Source organism: Pantherophis guttatus, chromosome 4, assembly GCF_059756535.1.
Source record: "Pantherophis guttatus breed Tessera chromosome 4, ASM5975653v1, whole genome shotgun sequence".
Classification (NCBI taxonomy): Eukaryota; Metazoa; Chordata; class Lepidosauria; order Squamata; family Colubridae; genus Pantherophis; species Pantherophis guttatus.
Genome location: NC_142066.1, coordinates 7,871,445 through 7,892,668, shown reverse-complemented (window position 1 = coordinate 7,892,668; position 21,224 = coordinate 7,871,445). Strand labels below are relative to the sequence as shown.

Genomic DNA, 21,224 nt, shown 5'->3' with positions numbered 1-21,224 from the left:
CCTTACTTAAGAGAGAGGACTCACATCGTTCACTGCCTCCCTGCTCCACTGGATCACATGGATGTGATCAGGAAGAGTCAATTCTTCAAATAACCTGGTCCCAAGCCATGTAGCATTGAAAGGGGACAACCAGCACCTTGAATTGTACCTAGAAGCACATTGTCAGAAAATGTAACTCCCACAACAAAGGTGACATCTGTGCCAAAGGTGCTTTATTTTTAACAGGCAATGGGACTTTCTTGGGGTTTTTTTTTTGAAGATGTTCACCAGCCACCATCCCTTTCGGATCATCTTGGGATCAAAGAGCCTGAAACTTCAAATCCTATTATAAATTGGAAACCGGAACTCTGTCTTTTACAGCTTCAACTGATCAACTTGTCCAAGTACAAGCAGCAGACCAGAAGATCCATTGCAGTAACTGGCAGAAAACCCCAAAGGGGGAATTACCAAGTTACTGGTTAAATACACAGATTTTCCAGATTTTTTTGTTGGGGAAGAAGAAGCAGTCCTTCTCCCATGTAGAGACCACAACTTTTCTTTTGACCTAGTCCTGTGGGATGGAGCAGGGGTGAAATCCAGCAGGCTCTGACAGATTCTGGAGAACTGGTAGTGGTAATTTTGAATAGTTCAGAGAACCAGTAGCGGAAATTTTGAGTAGTTCAGAGAACTAGCAAATACCACCTATGGCTGGTCCCAGAGTGGGGTGGAAATGGAGATTTTGCAGTATCCTACCCCTGCCATGCCCACCAAGCCACACCCACAGAACTGGTAATAAAAAAAATTGAATTCCACCACTGGTAAAATAATAAAATAAAAAATAAAGTTAAAGAAAAATAAAGTAAAATAAAAATAAAGTAAAATTAATCTGAAGGATTAGAAGATGAAATGAGCAATGACATGATATAAATTCAATCTAATTTTTAACTGAATAGTGAGCTGCACAAAAGGATGTCATTTCAATGCCATCAATGATACGTTTACTAATCAGCCTAAATTCTTTGGAGTGGACTCAGACAGCTGGATTAATTTGGCAGAAGTTGTCTATTTTTCAACCTCTCCTTGACTTGACTTCTACGTCTGTCTAGGTTCACTCTTTCAGATGTTCTTCTGGGAGATATATTCCTCTAGGAGTTTACTGATTTCATTCTCTGAATTTTGATTTGCTGGATGGAACAAAAATGCCCTGTCAGAATCAGCTTCCTGGTTTTGCTCAGAAGATCAGGCAAAGCTAGTGAGTGTGGTTCTCTGACACAATAATAGAATAAAATAACAGAGTTGGTAGGGACCTTGGTGGTCTTCTATTCCCTCTTCTTTGTGGCAACCCCTGAGATATTGGAATACGGCTATTATGTCTCCCCTAGTCCTTCTCTTCATTAAAATAGACATACACAGTTCCTGCAACCTCTTCATATGTTTTAGACTCCAGTCCCCTAATCATCTTTGTTGCTCTTTCTAGAGCCTCTGCATCTTTTTTACATCGTGGCGACCAAAACTGGATGCAGGATTCCAAGTGTGGCCTTACCAAGGCATTATAAAGTAGTATTAACACTTCACGTGATCTTGGTTCTATCCCTCTGTTTATGCAGCCCAGAACTGTGTTGGCTTTTTTGGCAGCTGCTGTGCACTGCTGGCTCGTATCTAAATGGTTCCCCACTAGGACTCCAAGATCCCTCCCACAGTTACTACTATTGAGCAAGGTACCACATATATGGTACCTGTGCATTTTGTTTTTCATTCCTAAATGTAGAACCTTACTTTTTTCACTGTTGAATTTCATTTTGTTAGATAGTGCCAAATGTTCAAGTCTGTCAAGATCCTTCTGTATCTTGAGCCTATCTTCTGGAGTGTTGGCTATTCCTGCCAGCTTGGTGTCATCTTTAAATCTGATGAGTTCCCCATCTATCCCCTCGTCCAAGTCATTGATGAAGATGTTGAAGAGCACTAGGCGTAAAACAGATACTATTAGTGATGGAGACAACTGTAACTTTATGGAGCAAATTGAGATTTTGCCCATGCCTTGCCCATGAGCTTCCTATTCCTGTGCAAGAACTGTGTTCTATTGGTTTTTGTCGGACTCCCAGGGGACTATGCAGGGGTCATAGCTCACTTTGTAGGCAGTCAGAATCAAGTTTGGTTGAACCTTGGACTGATATAATGTTCCTTGGTGCCATGTGGTTAGCTCTGCTGCAAGATGGATAGAGGGCTAATCCTATTATGTCCTGGGGAGGGATGGTCTTTTGCCTTGTAGATAGGCTGGACCAGTCTTTTTTCTTGTAGATAGGCTGGCACCAAAATATATGCTGGGGGCAGTGAGCTGACGCTGAGTTTCTGTTTTAATGGAAATATTCTGCCTTTTTAATATTTCCTAAAATATTTCATTCTTCTAGTAAAGGGGAGGCTGTTAACTTTCTACAGTACATTGTGAAAGACATTCTAGGGAGATCTAGAAATAATGGAAAACTCCTTAAAATGAGGAAATGCCAAAACATCTATGCATGTTAATACTATAAAAGGAAGGTGAAATGCATTTAGCATTCATAGTAAAAACAACATAAATTTCAAAAGAAGAAGTCTATTTTGTGTGGCAAATTCCCCCCTTGTACACTTTATTAGCAATTCTGCATTTCAAAAAGCATTTGAACAACAGACACTTATTCTTTCATCAAAATCTAAGTAATTATGTCCTACAGGAATCACCTTATTCTCTTCCCTAGGCAAAAACATCAAAGACTGCACAGAAGGTTATTTCAATTCAACAACAATCAACGTATCTTGAACCCCAGAGAGATTGGCACAAAAATAATAATGGCTGTGTGTCAGAGTCATTGTAATGAGTTTCCTCCCTCTATTCTCTTCTTCCAGTGTATCTGTTCAAACGCTGATTCTATTGAACACACAAATTTTCACTCTCATGGATATCCAAATACCTATTGGTGAATTCTCTGATTAGGTGGACTCTCAGATATAAACCTTGAATAAATCACTGTATTAGCTATTGGAATAATGCAACCTTTATTGTAGGATGAGATGAAAGACAGAGACATTATCAAAATGTGGCTCCTTCTAGTGTTTGTGGTGAACAAAATAGTGACTCTGAGCTGCCCAGCAAGTGATGCTTTCCTTGTTCCACATGAGTGGTACCAACCTGGTGACCTCATCGTTGGTGGGATCATGTCCCACACCTATTACAACCTTCATGAAATTAATTTTAATGAACATCCTTATGAAACATCTTATGACACACCAAAGTAAAGATTCTTTTTTTCTTTTTCTAATGTTAATTAGTTTCCCAAAAATTGCTTTTGAGAGTAAAAGGTTCTCAGTAAAAATGTAGCCTTTATATCTAATCCAAGTCTATTTTTCAAATGTTTTTAGTTATGGAATAAACCTTTTTCTTTACTTTATGGTGAAGTGTTTGTCATATAATGTATGAAAATTTGGTTGAAATCATCTTTTGAAGAACATTTAGTAAGCTTAAGATAATGTTGTTGTTTTTTGAAAAAAAATCGGTATTGTCACTCCTAACAAAAGATGCATACAATAAATGACTGATACATGCTAGAATTATTCATATTCCATTCCTTGGGGGAAATTAGACACTAAATGAAGTTTCATGAAAAAGCACTATTTTTTATATTATTGTAGAGGATATTCGTTGCAAATCGTGCAATTACTGTAGAAAAGCAAATTTGAACTGTGTACAAATTATTCAGTATTTTAGAAAATCTACTACTTTCCTACCTTCATTAGAGAATGAAATGTTTGCTTTTTCATATAGAAATGATGCCACAATATGAGAATTTGCCAACTTCCTTTTTCAACTGAGGTATTTAAATCATTTGCAGTGTATTAATCAAATTCTACCAGCACATCCTTGCCTTGGCCTTTGCTGTGAAAGAGATCAATGAGGATTTTCAGATCTTACCTAATGTCACTCTTGGGTTCCACATCTATGACAGTTACTACGTTTCAAGGAAGACCTATCGCAGCATTCTGGACCTACTTTTTAAGTCCCAGGAATTTGTCCCTAACTACAAATGTGACACCCAGAAGAATCTAATGGCTATCATTGGGGGATTGAATTTTGTCACATCATCTTATATAGCTGAAATTACAGGATTGTTTAAGATTCCACAAGTAAGTTCTGAAAGGGTTGAGCAGAAAATTCTTAATTTTATGGTTGTTAACAGAATAATTAATGGGAATCAAACATTAGGCTTGGATTTCTGTTAAGATGTTCTACATGGCTTAAGTTCTACTACTTAGCCTTCTTTTCTGAAACTACAATGCCAGATACAGGAAATGAGTATCAAGGATCAATATCTGAGAGAAGATTTGAATGGCTTCTTTTAAAACAGTTGATCTAGTAAATGTCCTTGACATATTTTCACGCAATGAGAACATCCTCAGAATAACAGAGTTGGAAAGGACCTTGGAGGTCTTCTAGTCCAAGAAATTTATTATTAGATTCTTAGAAGAATGTTTGGGGGGGGGGAATACTCCTTGGATATATTTTATATGAAAACAAGATAGGAAAATTAAATTTAAACTAAAGACTCTAAAGAATGCTCCTGGAATTTCTTTCAGCTGACATATGGCTCATTAGCCCAAGAGGAATTTCAGACCAGTAAGCTCTCTTCGCTATATTTCATGGTCCCCAAAGAGGACCATCAATACATTGGGATCATCCAACTGCTTCACCATTTCAGGTGGACGTGGATTGGGATATTTTCAATTGATAACAGCAATGGAGAAAATTTCTTCCAGAAAATGCAGCCCTTACTTTCACAGAACGGAATCTGCTCAGCGGTTATAGAAAGGCTTGCTCAACAACTCCACTTGGAAAGATTCTTAGAACTTTCTCAAATGATCTCCATTATTTCCAATAATATGAGGAATAGCAAAGCCAATGTGTTTCTTGTCTACGGAGAAGCCTATATAATTATATGGCTAAGATTTGTCACATTTCTGGTAGATCCTGAAAGCAAGGAAACTGCATTATTAAAGAAGGTGTGGATCATGACTGCACAGATTGATTTTGTATTACCAGGCACTCATATCAAATGGGATCTGAAGATGTACAATGGGGCTATTTCCTTCACTGTTCACTCAACAGCAGTTGTAGGTTTCAAGGAGTTTCTTCAGACCATAAATCTTCTTTCAGACTACAGAGATGGGTTTCGGCAGAATGTTTGGGAACAATCATTTGATTGTTCATTTCCAAAACCAGAATTACAAGGAATGGACAATTCTCAGTGCACTGGCGAGATGAAGCTGGAGGATCTTCCTTCACCTGTGTTTGAAATGGAAATGACTGGCCACAGCTACAGTGTCTACAATGCTGTTTATGCTGTGGCTCATGCTTTGCAGGCTCTACACATGTTGGGGTTCAATTGGAAGAAAAGTATGAGTAAAAACAATGATCTTCCAAATCTGCAGCCTTGGCAGGTATTCTCTTTGAATTGGACTCTTCTTTCATTTCAGTGAGCAGTTTGATGTAGAATTATGCTTTGAACCCATTCTGGAAAGTCTTAATATTTTCTGCATGTAGAATTATCTTAAGTATGAGAAAAACATAGAAATAAGGAAGAATGTCTTGATAGAACAATGAATTAATGCAAAAACTTGTCTTTGCTACATAACTGGAGATTTTAATGAAGTGATTGGAGAGTCATTTGTCTAAATTGTTGTAGGGTCTTCTCCTTGAGCAGAGTTGTGTACTAGAAGACCTCCAAGGTCCCTTCCAATGTTGTGTTGTATAAAACAGATACAGAAAAAGTGGTTTGTGTTCTTATTTTATCATTCAGGTATTCTGCTATTCTGATCACCCAGAAGCTACTATAAGAATCATGATTTAGGTATTAGTAGGAGTTATTTAATAAATCACCATAGATTGCACAATAAGCATTAGTTAAGATGATAATTGACATTACATTTCATTGTCTCTTCTAAAAAAAATAATCAATTCTCCAAGAACTTTTTGAGTGGCTCATGAACTTTTCATGAGTGACAAGCTGAGATTTCTGTCTCTATCAGAGATTTAGGGGAATGAAGTGGTCCTTCTTAGATGTGGCTTGCATAGTTTCAAACAACTCTATCTTTGCAATAGTCAAATAATGCCTAAGTCTCTGATTCTAAAATCTGGCTAAAAGAAATGAATCAGACTCCCAAATAGCTTTGTACCAGTGAGGAAAGGATAGATATGTGGATTTATGTGGTTTAAGTAGTGGACATAAAATATAATTGAAGGACCTGACATAATTCCAAAAGCCTATTTTCATTGTGCTTCAATTTATTTCTACCTTTCCTTAAAATAATATCAAAGAAATAATGGAGTGGGCATGGAAATATACATGTCCATATTGATTATCAAATTTCTAAGCTTACATATTTATTAAGAGTTATTGGAATATAAAGAATGAGTGAATGAAATTTGAATATGTTGTTCTCTTCTCTGTTATATTGCTTTCAATTGTCTACCTCTTCTCTTTCAAGCAGCTTCATTCATTTCTTCAAGGCATTTCTTTCAACAATTCAGCTCGGGAGAGAGTGTTCCTGAATGAGAAAGGAGAAGCAGCAGGTGGATTCGACATCACCAACTTGATCACTTTTCCAAACAGATCTTTTCAGAGAGTTAGAGTTGGAAAGCTGGATTTAGAGGCTCCAAAAGGGAAGGAATTATTCATTGATGAAGATGTGATTTTCTGGAACCCAACTTTTAACCAGGTTTGAATTATGGTATTAAACATGCTTTAATCCATTATGTTCTGATATTGAAGTTAATCCCGTTAGAAATTCGATTTCTGTTTTTTTTAAATAAAGATTGGCACATTCTTTTCAAATTTTGTTGATGATCCAGCACTCATCAATGTGACAAAACGATATCACAATGCAAAAAGCCATGTTTCTATATTTGGTTTGCATTTCCATTTGAAATCACAAGAGTGGCCATGTTTCCATGAATTTATCATCCTGTGTAATTATCTGCTCTCCCTGCCCTTCAAACAGGACCTTTCCTACATCATTGCAAAACTAATTTCCCTCTATAAAGGATAAAAAATACAAACAGTTTTAAATATCTCCCTTTTCAAATCCTTTTATGATTATCACCAGGTTCCTCCACTTTCTCGATGCAATGACCCTTGTTTCCCTGGGTCCTGGAAGAAGGGGATGGAGGGGGATCAGTTCTGCTGCTATGACTGTGTTCCCTGCCCAGAAGGGAAGATTTCAAATCAAAATGGTAGGGTATAAATTATACCATTTTTCCTTACATTTAAGCAAACATTAATAAGCTACTTAACGCATAAAATTGATAAGGCGATATTCAGTATTATGGAATGCATAGATGAAAAACTTCTTGACTTTTCTTATAGATATGGAAGATTGCTTTGAATGTTCAGAAGACCATCATCCAAATAAAGAAAAGAAAGGATGTATTTCAAAAGTGCTGATGTTTCTAACCTTTAAAGAAACCTTAGGAATTGGTTTATCCTCAGTAGCTCTTGCTTTCTTCTTCTTGACATCTTTGGTACTTGGAACTTTTATTAAGTACAGGGATACTCCTATTGTCAAAGCCAACAATCGGTCCCTCACCTACACCCTTCTTGTCTCTCTTCAGCTCTGTTTTCTCTCTTCTTTGCTCTTCCTCAGCCAACCTGGCAAAGTGACCTGCCTTCTCCGACAACCAACTTTTGGCATCACCTTCTCTGTGGCCATTTCTAGTGTACTAGCCAAAACCTTCACTGTGGTTGTGGCTTTCATGGCCACTAAACCAGGTTCTCAGATGAGGAAATGGGTGGGGAAAAGATTGGCCTTTTCTATTGTCCTCTCCTGCTCTCTCTTCCAAGTATGTATTTCCATTCTTTGGTTGTCAACATCTCCCCCATTCCCTGAGTTGGACACACATTCACAGTCCCAAGAAATGATTTTACAATGCAATGAGGGGTCAGCTTTCTTCTTCTATTGTGTCTTGGGCTACATGGGTATCTTGGCCATTGCCAGCTTTATTGTGGCTTTTTTTGCCCGTAAATTACCCGACAGCTTTAATGAAGCCAAGTTCATCACCTTCAGCATGTTGGCCTTTTGCAGTGTGTGGATCTCCTTCTTTCCAGCCTATCTGAGCACAAAAGGCAAAGCCATGGTAGCTGTGGAGGTCTTCTCCATCTTGTCCTCCGGTGCTGCATTACTGGGATGCATATTCCTGCCAAAATGCTACATCATTGTTTTGCGGCCACAGCTCAACCACAGGGAGCATCTCACAAAAAGAAATTAGTACTCCATGTGATCTTCTTTCCTCAAACAAATTGCTGACAAAAAAAGAAGAGAAAGTTTTCTACAAGAAAAATATATAAAAATATTTCTTTCAAAAGAGGATTTGTGGAAGATTATTGTTAACACTGATGTTTATTATAGGTGCACATTCCAAGAGAACTACTTGGGTGCTTCCTGGTTGTTGAATATAACATTTTGTCTCTTTCAACACTCTATTTCAGCAGTGTCAAACCTTATTTCATTGAGGGCCACATCAGGGTTGCATTTGAGCTCGGGGGAGGGGCAGTAGTCATGGCCAAGGTGGGCATGACTGGGCTTGTCATGGCCAGGGTGGATGTGGCCAGCTCAATGTCAGTCATGAGGTGGCCTGGGCAGGGCTGGGGGGGATCCATTGTCTCCAGCGGAGGAAGGCGAGATCAGGGGGAGAGGCTGTGATGGCCTGCTACAGTCCTTTGCCAGCAAAAACAGAGCTTGGTAGGATGTAAATCTGGTGGCCCACGGGCTGGAGGCATCACACCTAGGCCACGCCCACCCCAGCTCCCTGAATGGGAAAAATGTCGTAAAAGGTCATGTGATGTCAATGTGATGCAGCGATGTTTAACGTCCATGGTTTAGAACCATGGTGCTTAGATGTGGCCTGCTAGCCCCCCTGGTAACATCAAAGGACCGGCCTGGTGACAGAAGAGATCTGAGGCCACTACAGGTGCCCCCTAACATGAGTGACATCATGCTGGCCATGCCTACCCTGGCCATTCCCCCCCAAGCCCCCCCCAAGGTCAAACACAGCTCTGATGCGACCCTCAATGAAATTGAGTTTGACATCCCTGATTTAGAATAAGGAGTATGGCATTTTTCACGAAAATCAGCTCAAATTCAGCTCAAATCCTAGAAAGAAACCTGGAGGAAAATTTTGAGTGTTCACTAGATGGAGGTGACAGAAAGTTGTAAATTTATATAGGTAAACATGTAGATATATAGATGATAAACATATAGGTAGGTATTTAGGTAGGTAGGTAGGTAGGTAGGTAGGTAGGTAGGTAGGTAGATAGATAGATAGATAGATAGATAGATAGATAGATAGATAGAAAGATAGATAGATAGAGTAGACAGACAGACAGACATTTCATAGATGCTATGGATAGGAAAAATGGACCAAATTATAATGATAGTCCAACCCTAATTAAAAAGGAGTTACTCTGGACTTCTCTGCAAGTGATGCTTCTCCTGTTCTTATCATTGGTGACAGGATGTCCCACATAGTTTACCAGTTTTATAAATTGAAATATAAGAAATATCCTCATATAAAACCTTATGACATATCATTGTAAGGAGTATTCTTTTCTACTTATTTAAGAGAATTTATATGTTCACCCATTTACTGTCAGTGTTGCTGAGCTGCTTAAAAAAATAAATAAAAGAAATATACAAAGAATAAAAACACACCGCTGGGGATAACAATCAGTAAATCGATTGAGCCACTTCATAGGTTCCAACCCATTCTGGGTTCCACAAGCTAATTGACAAAACCAGATGCTCAGGGCTTTGCAAAAGAGGGTGAAAGTAGGGACCAATCTAGTATCAGTGTAGATGATGTTCCAGAGGGAGGGAGCCATCATGAAGAAGAGACTTCTTCTGGGTCCCCACAGATTTCCTTACTTAAGAGAGAGGACTCACATCGTTCGCTGCCTCCCTGCTCCACTGGATCACATGGATGTGATCAGGAAGAGTCAATTCTTCAAATAACCTGGCCCCAAGCCATGTAGCATTGAAAGGGGACAACCAGCACCTTGAATTGTACCTAGAAGCACATTGTCAGAAAATGCAACTCCCACAGCAAAGGTGACATCTGTGCCAAAGGTGCTTTATTTTTAACAGGCAATGGGATTTTCTTGGGGTTTTTTTTGAAGATGTTCACCAGCCACCATCCCTTTCGGATCATCTTGGGATCAAAGAGCCTGAAACTTCAAATCCTATTATAAATTGGAAACCAGAACTCTGTCTTTTACAGCTTCAACTTATCAACTTGTCCAAGTACAAGCAGCAGACCAGAAGATCCATTGCAGTAACTGGCAGAAAACCCCAAAGGGGGAATTACCAAGTTACTGGTTAAATACACAGATTTTCCAGATTTTTTGTTGGGGAACAAGAAGCAGTCCTTCTCCCACATAGAGACCACAACTTTTCTTTTGACCCAGTCCTGTGGGGTGGAGCAGGGGTGAAATCCAGCATGTTCTGACAGATTCTGGAGAACTGGTAGTGGTAATTTTGAGTAGTTCAGAGAACCAGTAGCGGGAATTTTGAGTAGTTCAGAAAACTAGCAAATACCACCTATGGCTGTGTCAGGAATAAATGCCTCGCCTCTGATCCAGAGTTAGAGGCAGGGGGGCTGGACAAGCCAGCCCCCAAGGTCCACCCTAACCCAATAACCCCTCCTTACCTTAGCCACGCCCAGGGGGTACTTAAGGGTCAGCCATGCGGTCCTGCTCCAGTTCCAGACTTGTACCTGTAAAGACAAGATGCTTAATTAATAAACAATATCTGATTTAATGAATACCTGCTTATGTAGTTATTGGGCACGATCCTCGAACACATTTAACAGGTTGGTCCCAGAGTGGGGTGGAAATGGAGATTTTGCAGTATCCTTCCCCTGCCATGCCCACTAAGCCACACGCACAGAACTGGTAATAAAAAAAAATTGAATTCCACCACTGGTAAAATAATAAAATAAAAAATAAAGTTAAAGAAAAATAAAGTAAAATAAAAATAAAGTAAAATTAATCTGAAGGATTAGAAGATGAAATGAGCAATGACATGATATAAATTCAATCGAATTTTTAACTGAATAGTGAGCTGCACAAAAGGATGTCATTTCAATGCCATCAATGATACGTTTACTAATCAGCCTAAATTCTTTGGAGTGGACTCAGACAGCTGGATTAATTTGGCAGAAGTTGTCTATTTTTCAACCTCTCCTTGACTTGACTTCTACGTCTGTCTAGGTTCACTCTTTCAGATGTTCTTCTGGGAGATATATTCCTCTAGGAGTTTACTGATTTCATTCTCTGAATTTTGATTTGCTGGATGGAACAAAAATGCCCTGTCAGAATCAGCTTCCTGGTTTTGCTCAGAAGATCAGGCAAAGCTAGTCAGTGTGGTTCTCTGACACAATAATAGAATAGAATAACAGAGTTGGAAGGGACCTTGGTGGTCTTCTATTCCCTCTTCTTTGTGGCAACCCCTGAGATATTGGAACACGGCTATCATGTCTCCCCTAGTCCTTCTCTTCATTAAACTAGACATACCCAGTTCCTGCAGTTCATATGTTTTAGACTCCAGTCCCCTAATCATTTTTGTTGCTCTTTCTAGAGCCTCCGCATCTTTTTTACATCGTGGTGACCAAAACTGGATGCAGTATTCCAAGTGTAGCCTTACCAAGGCATTATAAAGTAGTATTAAGACTTCACGTGATCTTGGTTCTATCCCTCTGTTTATGCAGCCCAGAACTTTGTTGGCTTTTTTGGCAGCTGCTGCACACTGCTGGCTCATATCTAAATGGTTCCCCACTAGAACTCCAAGATTCCTCCCACAGTTACTACTATTGAGCAAGGTACCACATATATGGTACCTGTGCATTTTGTTTTTCGTTCCTAAATGTAGAACCTTACTTTTTTCACTGTTGAATTTCATTTTGTTAGATAGTGCCAAATGTTCAAGTCTGTCAAGATCCTTCTGTATCTTGAGCCTATCTTCTGGAGTGTTGGCTATTCCTGCCAGCTTGGTGTCATCTTTAAATCTGATGAGTTCCCCATCTATCCCCTCGTCCAAGTCATTGATGAAGATGTTGAAGAGCACTAGGCGTAAAACAGATACTATTAGTGATGGAGACAACTGTAACTTTATGGAGCAAATTGAGATTTTGCCCATGCCTTGCCCATGAGCTTCCTATTCCTGTGCAAGAAATGTGTTCTATTGGTTTTTGTCGGACTCCCAGGGGACTATGCAGGGGTCATAGCTCACTTTGTAGGCAGTCAGAATCAAGTTTGGTTGAACCTTGGACTGATATAATGTTCCTTGGTGCCATGTGGTTAGCTCTGCTGCAAGATGGGTAGAGGGCTAATCCTATTATGTCCTGGGGAGGGATGGTCTTTTGTCTTGTAGATAGGCTGGACCAGTCTTTTTTCTTGTAGATAGGCTGGCACCAAAATATATGCTGGGGGCAGTGAGCTGAGGCTGAGTTTCTGTTTTAATGGAAATATTCTGCCTTTTTAATATTTCCTAAAATATTTCATTCTTCTAGTAAAGGGGAGGCTGTTAACTTTCTACAGTACATTGTGAAAGACATTCTAGGGAGATCTAGAAATAATGGAAAACTCCTTAAAATGAGGAAATGCCAAAACATCTATGCATGTTAATACTATAAAAGGAAGGTGAAATGCATTTAGCATTCATAGTAAAAACAACATAAATTTCAAAAGAAGAAGTCTATTTTGTGTGGCAAATTCCCCCTTGTATACTTTATTAGCAATTCTGCATTTCAAAAAGCATTTGAACAACAGACACTTATTCTTTCATCAAAATCTAAGTAATTATGTCCTACAGGAATCACCTTATTCTCTTCCCTAGGCAAAAACATCAAAGACTGCACAGAAGGTTATTTCAATTCAACAACAATCAACGTATCTTGAACCCCAGAGAGATTGGCACAAAAATAATAATGGCTGTGTGTCAGAGTCATTGTAATGAGTTTCCTCCCTCTATTCTCTTCTTCCAGTGTATCTGTTCAAACGCTGATTCTATTGAACACACAAATTTTCACTCTCATGGATATCCAAATACCTATTGGTGAATTCTCTGATTAGGTGGACTCTCAGATATAAACCTTGAATAAATCACTGTATTAGCTATTGGAATAATGCAACCTTTATTGTAGGATGAGATGAAAGACAGAGACATTATCAAAATGTGGCTCCTTCTAGTGTTTGTGGTGAACAAAATAGTGACTCTGAGCTGCCCAGCAAGTGATGCTTTCCTTGTTCCACATGAGTGGTACCAACCTGGTGACCTCATCGTTGGTGGGATCGTGTCCCACACCTATTACAACCTTCATGAAATTAATTTTAATGAACATCCTTATGAAACATCTTATGACACACCAAAGTAAAGATTCTTTTTTTCTTTTTCTAATGTTAATTAGTTTCCCAAAAATTGCTTTTGAGAGTAAAAGGTTCTCAGTAAAAATGTAGCCTTTATATCTAATCCATGTCTATTTTTCAAATGTTTTTAGTTATGGAATAAACCTTTTTCTTTACTTTATGGTGAAGTGTTTGTCATATAATGTATGAAAATTTGGTTGAAATCATCTTTTGAAGAACATTTAGTAAGCTTAAGATAATGTTGTTTTTTTTTAAAAAAAATTCGGTATTGTCACTCTTAACAAAAGATGCATACAAGTTTCATGAAAAAGCACTATTTTTTATATTATTGTAGAGGATATTCGTTGCAAATCGTGCAATTACTGTAGAAAAGCAAATTTGAACTGTGTACAAAATATTCAGTATTTTAGAAAACCTATGACTTTCCTACCTTCATTAGAGAAAGAATTTTTTGGTATTTCTTAGAGAAAGGATGCCACCTTATGACAATTTGCCAACTTCTTTTTTCAACTGAGGTATTTAAATCATTTGTAGTGTATTAATCAAATTCTACCAGCACATCCTTGCCTTGGCTTTTGCTGTGAAGGAGATCAATGAGGACTCCCAGATCTTACCTAATGTCACTCTTGGGTTCCACATCTATGACAGTTACTACGATTCAAGGAAGACCTATCGCAGCACTCTGGACCTACTTTTTAAGTCCCAGAAATTTGTCCCTAACTACAAATGTGATAGCCAGAAGAATCTCATGGCTATCATTGGGGGATTGAATTTTGTCACATCATCTTATATAGCTGAAATTATCAGATTCTTCAAGATTCCACAAGTAAGTTCTGAAAGGGTTGAGCAGAAAATTCTTAATTTTATGGTTGTTAACAGAATAATTAATGGGAATCAAACATTAGGCTTGGATTTCTGTTAAGATGTTCTACATGGCTTAAGTTCTACTACTTGGCCTTCTTTTCTGAAACTACAATGCCAGATACAGGAAATGAGTATCAAGGATCAATATCTGAGAGAAGATTTGAATGGCTTCTTTTAAAACAGTTGATCTAGTACATGTCCTTTACATATCTTCACGCAATGAGAACATCCTCAGAATAACAGAGTTGGAAAGGACCTTGGAGGTCTTCTAGTCCAAGAAATTTATTATTAGATTCTTAGAAGAATGTTTGTGGGGGGGAATACTCCTTTGATATATTTTATATGAAAACAAGATAGGAAAATTAAATTTAAACTAAAGACTCGAAAGAATACTACTGGCATTTCTTTCAGCTGACATATGGCTCATTAGCCCAAGAGGAATTTCAGACCAGTAAGCTCTCTTCGCTGTATTTCATGGTCCCCAAAGAGGACCATCAATACATTGGGATCATCCAACTGCTTCACCATTTCAGGTGGACGTGGATTGGGATATTTTCAATTGATAACAACAATGGAGAAAATTTCTTACAGAAAATGCAGCCCTTACTTTCACAGAACGGAATCTGCTCAGAGTTTATAGAAAGGCTTCCTCAAAAACTCCACATGGAAAGATTCTCAGAACTTTCTCAAATGATCTCCATTATTTCCAATAATATGAGGAATAGCAAAGCCAATGTGTTTCTTGTCTACGGAGAAGCCTGTATAATTATATGGCTAAGATTAGTAACATTTCTGGTAGATCCTGAAAGCAAGGAAACTGCATTATTTAGAAAGGTGTGGATCATGACTGCACAGATTGATTTTGCATTACCAGGCACTCATATCAAATCGGATCTGAAGATGTACAATGGGGCTATTTCCTTCACTGTTCACTCAACAGCAGTTGTAGGTTTCATGGAATTTCTTCAGACCATAAATCTTCTTTCAGACTACAGAGATGGGTTTCGGCAGAATGTTTGGGAACAATCATTTGATTGTTCATCTCCAAAACCAGAATTACAAGGAATGGACAATGCTCAGTGCACTGGCGAGATGAAGCTGGAGGATATTCCTGGGCCTGTATTTGAAATGGAAATGACTGGCCACAGCTACAGTGTCTACAATGCTGTTTATGCGGTGGCTCATGCTTTGCAGGCTCTGTACACATTACGTTTCAATAGGAGGAAAACTATGATGGGTAAAAAAAATGATCTTCCAAATTTCCAGGCTTGGCAGGTATTCTCTTTAAATTGGACTCTTTCAAAGTTATTCCTTGTTTTTTCAGGTCTTGTACTGATTTTAATTCTCCTTTTGTTTCTCATAGATCTGCGTATCTCCCCATTATGTCTAGTACTGTGGTATTTGGATATATCATTGTTTCCATTGTAGCTAACCAAACTGGGACCTTCATATAATGGTTCTTTTTAATTTTTTCCCGTACTTTCAATAGTGCACCCCTTAACTTATGCTGTTGAAAGTACGTATGTGATTTGTGTTTCCCGTCCCAAAGAAAACCATGCCAACCAAGTTGGAGTTCATGGCCTTCTATTGTTAATATTCACTTATTTTTGAGTTGTATCCAGTTTTTGACCCATGTTAGGGATGCCGTTTGATAGTAGAGTTCCCATTCTGTTAAACTAAAACCTCCTTTTTTTCTACTGTCTTGCAATAATTTGAATTTGATACATGGTTTTTTTCCCCGAAGATATAAATTTCAATGTCAATTGATTTAACTGTTCAAAGAATTTGTTCCCTAATTTTATTGGTACTGTTTGGAATACATATAGTAATTTGGGCAATATGTTCATTTTGATCGTCAAAATTCTGCCAATTAATAATATTGGTAATTTAGTCCAATTTTCCTAATTTTTTTGTATTTGTAATAGGAGTGTATCATAGTTATCCCTCTACACCTTTCTGATAGCCAAATTCCTAAATATTTAATTTTCTTTGTTCTCAAGATTGCCAGCCCCTCCTCTAGTTCTTCACTCTGTCTATTGCTTAAATTCTTAGTCAATATTTTACTTTTGTCTTTATTCATTTTAAATCCTGCTACTGTGCCAAATTGGTTTATGTCTTGTAGTAAAGTAGGTCCAGATTCTAAAGGTTCCTCAATAATAAATGCCAAATCGTCTGCGAATGCTAGGACTTTATATTCTTGTGACTTAATTTTTAATCCCTTTATTGTCAGTGGCAATCAGCCCCATTTACCGTCCTGGGGTAATTGCCTGGATCGTGGCATTTTCCTTGTGTATACTTTTGAAAAATAAAACCGGAATACATTTTCTAATTAAACTCATATTTATTGTAAAAAGAAAATAAAACATCTTACTGATCTAATCGGTTACATTTTGAAATAAAGTTCATGCCAGCTGCTTCTCAGCAGCCGGAACTTTCTTGGCAAGAGAACAAAGGAAAGTGTGAAGGAATGTGTGTGGAGTACATGCACAGTTTAGCTTATTGATAAGGATTCTTGGCAAGCTACGGAAAGTCTGACAATCCAGAAATAATGAGCTCAGCTGGTAAATAAAAAAAAAACGCAGTGACATTTATTTCCAAATTATCTCTAATTTGAGACATTAGTATCTCCACAGACAGAATGAATAACAGAGGAGACAGCAGGCAACCCTGTCTTACTCCTTTAGTTATCCCAAAGCTTTTTGTTTGTCCCCATTAATTATTATTTTTGCCCTCTGTGTAGTATATATGGCTTTAATCATTTCTATGAATTTTTCTCCAAAATTCGTTCTTATTAATCAGCTGAAGAGGTTGTAGAAAAAATGCTTTTAAAAGCCTCTGACGATCCCAGCGGAGTTGCTTGATTGTCAGAGGCTTTTAAAAGCATTTTTTTACAACCTCAAAATCTGTATCTTCTTTAGGTATGAGTGTCACATATGCCTCTTTCCATGAATCTGGCATTTTAGCCTCTAATAATAATTCAAGGCACAAGACTATGAGGGGCATTTGGTTTACCAAATTGGGAATTATATTATCAAGCATCAGCATTGACATGATTGAAAGAATGGATTGAATTAAGAAATACAAGGTTGTTAACACTGGAAGGGCATGGTTTACAACTGGGATGGCATGCCTTTTTATGGAAAACTTAATAAAAAAAATTTATAACTTTTTGCTGTATATTGAATTGGAGGAGGAGCAAGTAAATGAAACGATGATAGGCTGGGGTAGAAATTTTGGTTATTCAATTGAGTTTGAAAAATAGCAACAACTATGGGAAGGGAACTATAAATTAACAATGTCCACAGCATATAAGGAAAATCAATATAAAATGTTTTATAGATGGCATATGCCACCGGAGAAGTTAGCAAAAATGTTTAAAGATAAATTGGCTACCTGCTGGAAATGTCATAAAACACCAGGATCTTATCACCATATGTGGTGGACATGTCCTGAAGCAAAAAATTACTGGTACAAGATTAAAATCTGGCTGGAAGAAATGATACAGCAACGTATTGAATTTAAACCAGAGTTGTTCCTACTGGGTATCTTTCCAGAAAAAATTAGTAAGGAAAATGTCTATTTGATCATACATGTAATAACAGCTGCAAGAATTGTGTATGCTCAAAATTGGAAATCAGAGAAAATACCTTTGGAAGAAGAAATAATAAAAAAAATTAGATTGTGCAGAAATAAATAGATTAACTCTGATGATTAGAGATAAGGAGGAATCAGAATATTTTAAAACATGGAATTATTTTTATAGTTGGTTGAAAAAGAGATATAAATGACTGATACCATAATTATGTACAAATGATGATTACAATATTGATTTAGCAATGAAATGTTAGAATGGTTTGGATGAAGATGAAGATAGAAGAAACTTACGGAAGATGGAGAAGAAGCCTAGAAGATAACACCGAGATGTCACAGGGAAGGGAGGATTGATGTATTAAATGTTTGTTTCTCTTAAAAAAAAATAACTAAAAATGTTTTTAAAAGAAAAAAAAACCTCTGACGATCAGGCAACTCAGCTGGGATCATCAGAGGCTTTTAAAAGCACTTTTTTTTACAACGTCTTCGGCCGAAGAGGTTGTAGAAAAAATGCTTTTAAAAATAAAATAAAAGCCTCTGATGATTGTGCGGCTCAGCTGGGCATGGGGGGGATGGCCGGGATTTTTGCTACCGGTTCTCCGAACCACGTGCTGCCATTGCTACTGGATCGGGCGATCCGGTCTGAACCGGGAGCATTTCACCCCTGGTTTGATGTAGAATTTCTTTTGAACCCATTCTGGAAAGTCTTAATATTTTCTACAAGTAGAATCATCTTAAATATGAGAAAAACAGAAATAAGAAGGATGTCTTGGTAGAACAATGAATTAATGCAAAATTCCTTTGCTACATAACTGGAGATTTTAATGAAGTGATTGGAGAGTCATTTGTCTAAATAGTATTAGGGTCTTCTCCTTGAGCAGGATGGTGTACTAGGTATTAGTAGGAGTTATTTAATAAATCACCATATATTGCACAATAAGAGTTAGGGTTAGGGTTAGGGTTACATTTCATTGTCTCTTCCAAAAAAATAATCAATTCTCCAAGAACTTTTGTGAGCTTATGAACTTTTCATGAGTGACAAGCTGAGCTTTCTGTCTCTATCAGAGATTTAGGGGAATGAAGTGCTGCTCCTTCTTAGATGTGGCATTCATAGTTTGAAACAACTCTATGTTTGCAATAGTCTCTGATTCTCATTTATCTATCAAAGAATGCTTATGTCTCAGATTCTAAAATCTGGCTAAAAGAAATTAATCAGACTCTCAAATAGCCTTGTACCAGTGAGGAAATATTAGATATGATTCATCTTGAATTAGTTGTTTAAGTAGTGGACATAAAACATAATTGAAGGACCTTACATAATTCCAAAAGCCTAATATCATTGTGTTTCAGTTTATTCCTACCTTTCCTGAAAATAATATCAAATAAATAATGGAGTGGACATGTACATTTCCATGCAATATTGATTATGAAATTTCTAAGCATACATATTTAATAATATTTATTGGAATATGAAGAATGAGTGAATAAAACTTGAATATGTTGTTCTCTTCTCTGTTATATTGCTTTCAATTGTCTACCTCTTCTCTTTCAAGTAGCTTCATTCATTTCTTCAAGGCATTTCTTTCAACAATTCAGCTGGGGAGAGAGTGTTCCTGAATGAGAAAAGAGAAGCAACAGGTGGATTCGACATCACCAACTTGATCATTTTTCCAAACAGATCTTTTCAGAGAGTTAGAGTTGGAAAGCTGGACTTAGAGGCTCTGAAAGGGAAGGAATTATTCATTGATGAAGATGTGATTTTCTGGAACCCAACTTTTAACCAGGTTTGAATTACTGTATCAAACATGCTTTAATCCATTATGTTCTGAATATTGAATGTAATCCCTTTAGAAATCTGATTTCTGGTTTTTTAAAATAAAGAATGGCACATTATTTTCAAATTTTGTTGATGACCCAGCACTCATCAATGTGACAAAATGATATCATAATGCAAAAAGCCATCTTTGCATATTTGGTTTGCATTTCCACTTGAAATCACAAGAGTGGCCATGTTTCCATGAATTTATCACATGGGTAATTATTTGCTTACCCTGCCCTTCAAACAGGACCTTTCCTACATCATTGCAAAACTAATTTCCCTATATAAAGGATAAAAAATACAAACAGTTTTAAATATCTCCCTTTTCAAATCCTTTTATGATTATCACCAGGTTCCTCCACTTTCTCAATGCAATGACCCTTGTTTCCCTGGGTCCTGGAAGAAGGGGATTGAGGGGGATCAGTTCTGCTGCTATGACTGTGTTCCCTGCCCAGAAGGGAAGATTTCAAATCAAAATGGTAGGGTATAAATTATACCATTTTTCCTTAGACTTAAGCAAACACTAAAAAACTACTTGATGGATAAAATTAATGAGGTGATTTTCAGTATTATGGAATGCATACATGATAAAACTCCTTGACTTTTCTTATAGATATGGAAGATTGCTTTGAATGTTCAGAAGATCATTATCCAAATCAAGAAAAGAAAGGATGCATTTCAAAAGTGCTGATGTTTCTAACCTTTGAAGAAACCTTAGGAATTGGTTTATCCTCAGCAGTTCTTTGTTTCTTCTTCTTGACATCTTTGGTACTTGGAACTTTTATTAAGTACAGGGATACTCCTATTGTCAAAGCCAACAATCGGTCCCTCACCTACACCCTTCTTGTCTCTCTTCAGCTCTGTTTTCTCTCCTCTTTGCTCTTCCTCAGCCAACCTGGCAAACTCACCTGCCTTCTCCGACAACCAACTTTTGGCATCACCTTCTCTGTGGCCATTTCTAGTGTATTGGCCAAAACTTTCACTGTGGTTGTGGCTTTCATGGCCACTAAACCAGGTTCTCAGATGAGGAAATGGGTGGGGAAAAGATTGGCCTTTTCTATTGTTCTCTCCTGCTCCCTCTTCCAAGTATGTATTTCCATTCTTTGGTTGTCAACATCTCCCCCATTCCCTGAGTTGGACATGCATTCACAGTCCCAAGAAATGATTTTACAATGCAATGAGGGGTCAGCTCTCTTCTTCTACTGTGTCTTGGGCTACATGGGTATCTTGGCCATTGCCAGCTTTATTGTGGCTTTTCTTGCCCGTAAATTACTTGACAGCTTTAATGAAGCCAAGTTCATCACCTTCAGCATGTTGGCCTTTTGCAGTGTGTGGATCTCCTTCTTTCCAGCCTATCTGAGCACAAAAGGCAAAGCCATGATAGCTGTGGAGGTCTTCTCCATCTTGGCCTCCAGTGCTGCATTACTGGGATGCATATTCCTGCCAAAGTGTTACATCATTGTTTTGCGGCCTGACCTCAACCACAGGGAGCAACTCATAAAGAGGAATTAGTTCATCATGTGATA

At 37.7% G+C, this 21,224-nt stretch overlaps 2 protein-coding genes across 2 annotated transcripts; both read left to right on the top strand.

The window, feature by feature from the left end:
* Positions 1-7,107: 7,107 nt before the first annotated feature.
* LOC148113654 (vomeronasal type-2 receptor 26-like) lies at positions 7,108-8,479 on the top strand. Its single transcript, XM_087894416.1, has 2 exons — positions 7,108-7,240; positions 7,374-8,479. The coding sequence occupies exons 1-2, from the start codon at positions 7,171-7,173 to the stop codon at positions 8,270-8,272; spliced, it is 969 nt and encodes a 322-aa protein (XP_087750542.1). The 5' UTR covers positions 7,108-7,170; the 3' UTR covers positions 8,273-8,479.
* A 6,652-nt stretch (positions 8,480-15,131) lies between these two features.
* LOC132709855 (vomeronasal type-2 receptor 26-like) lies at positions 15,132-21,224 on the top strand. The gene is made up of 3 exons (XM_060684850.2): positions 15,132-15,233; positions 20,051-20,177; positions 20,312-21,224. The coding sequence occupies exons 1-3, from the start codon at positions 15,132-15,134 to the stop codon at positions 21,208-21,210; spliced, it is 1,128 nt and encodes a 375-aa protein (XP_060540833.2). The 3' UTR covers positions 21,211-21,224.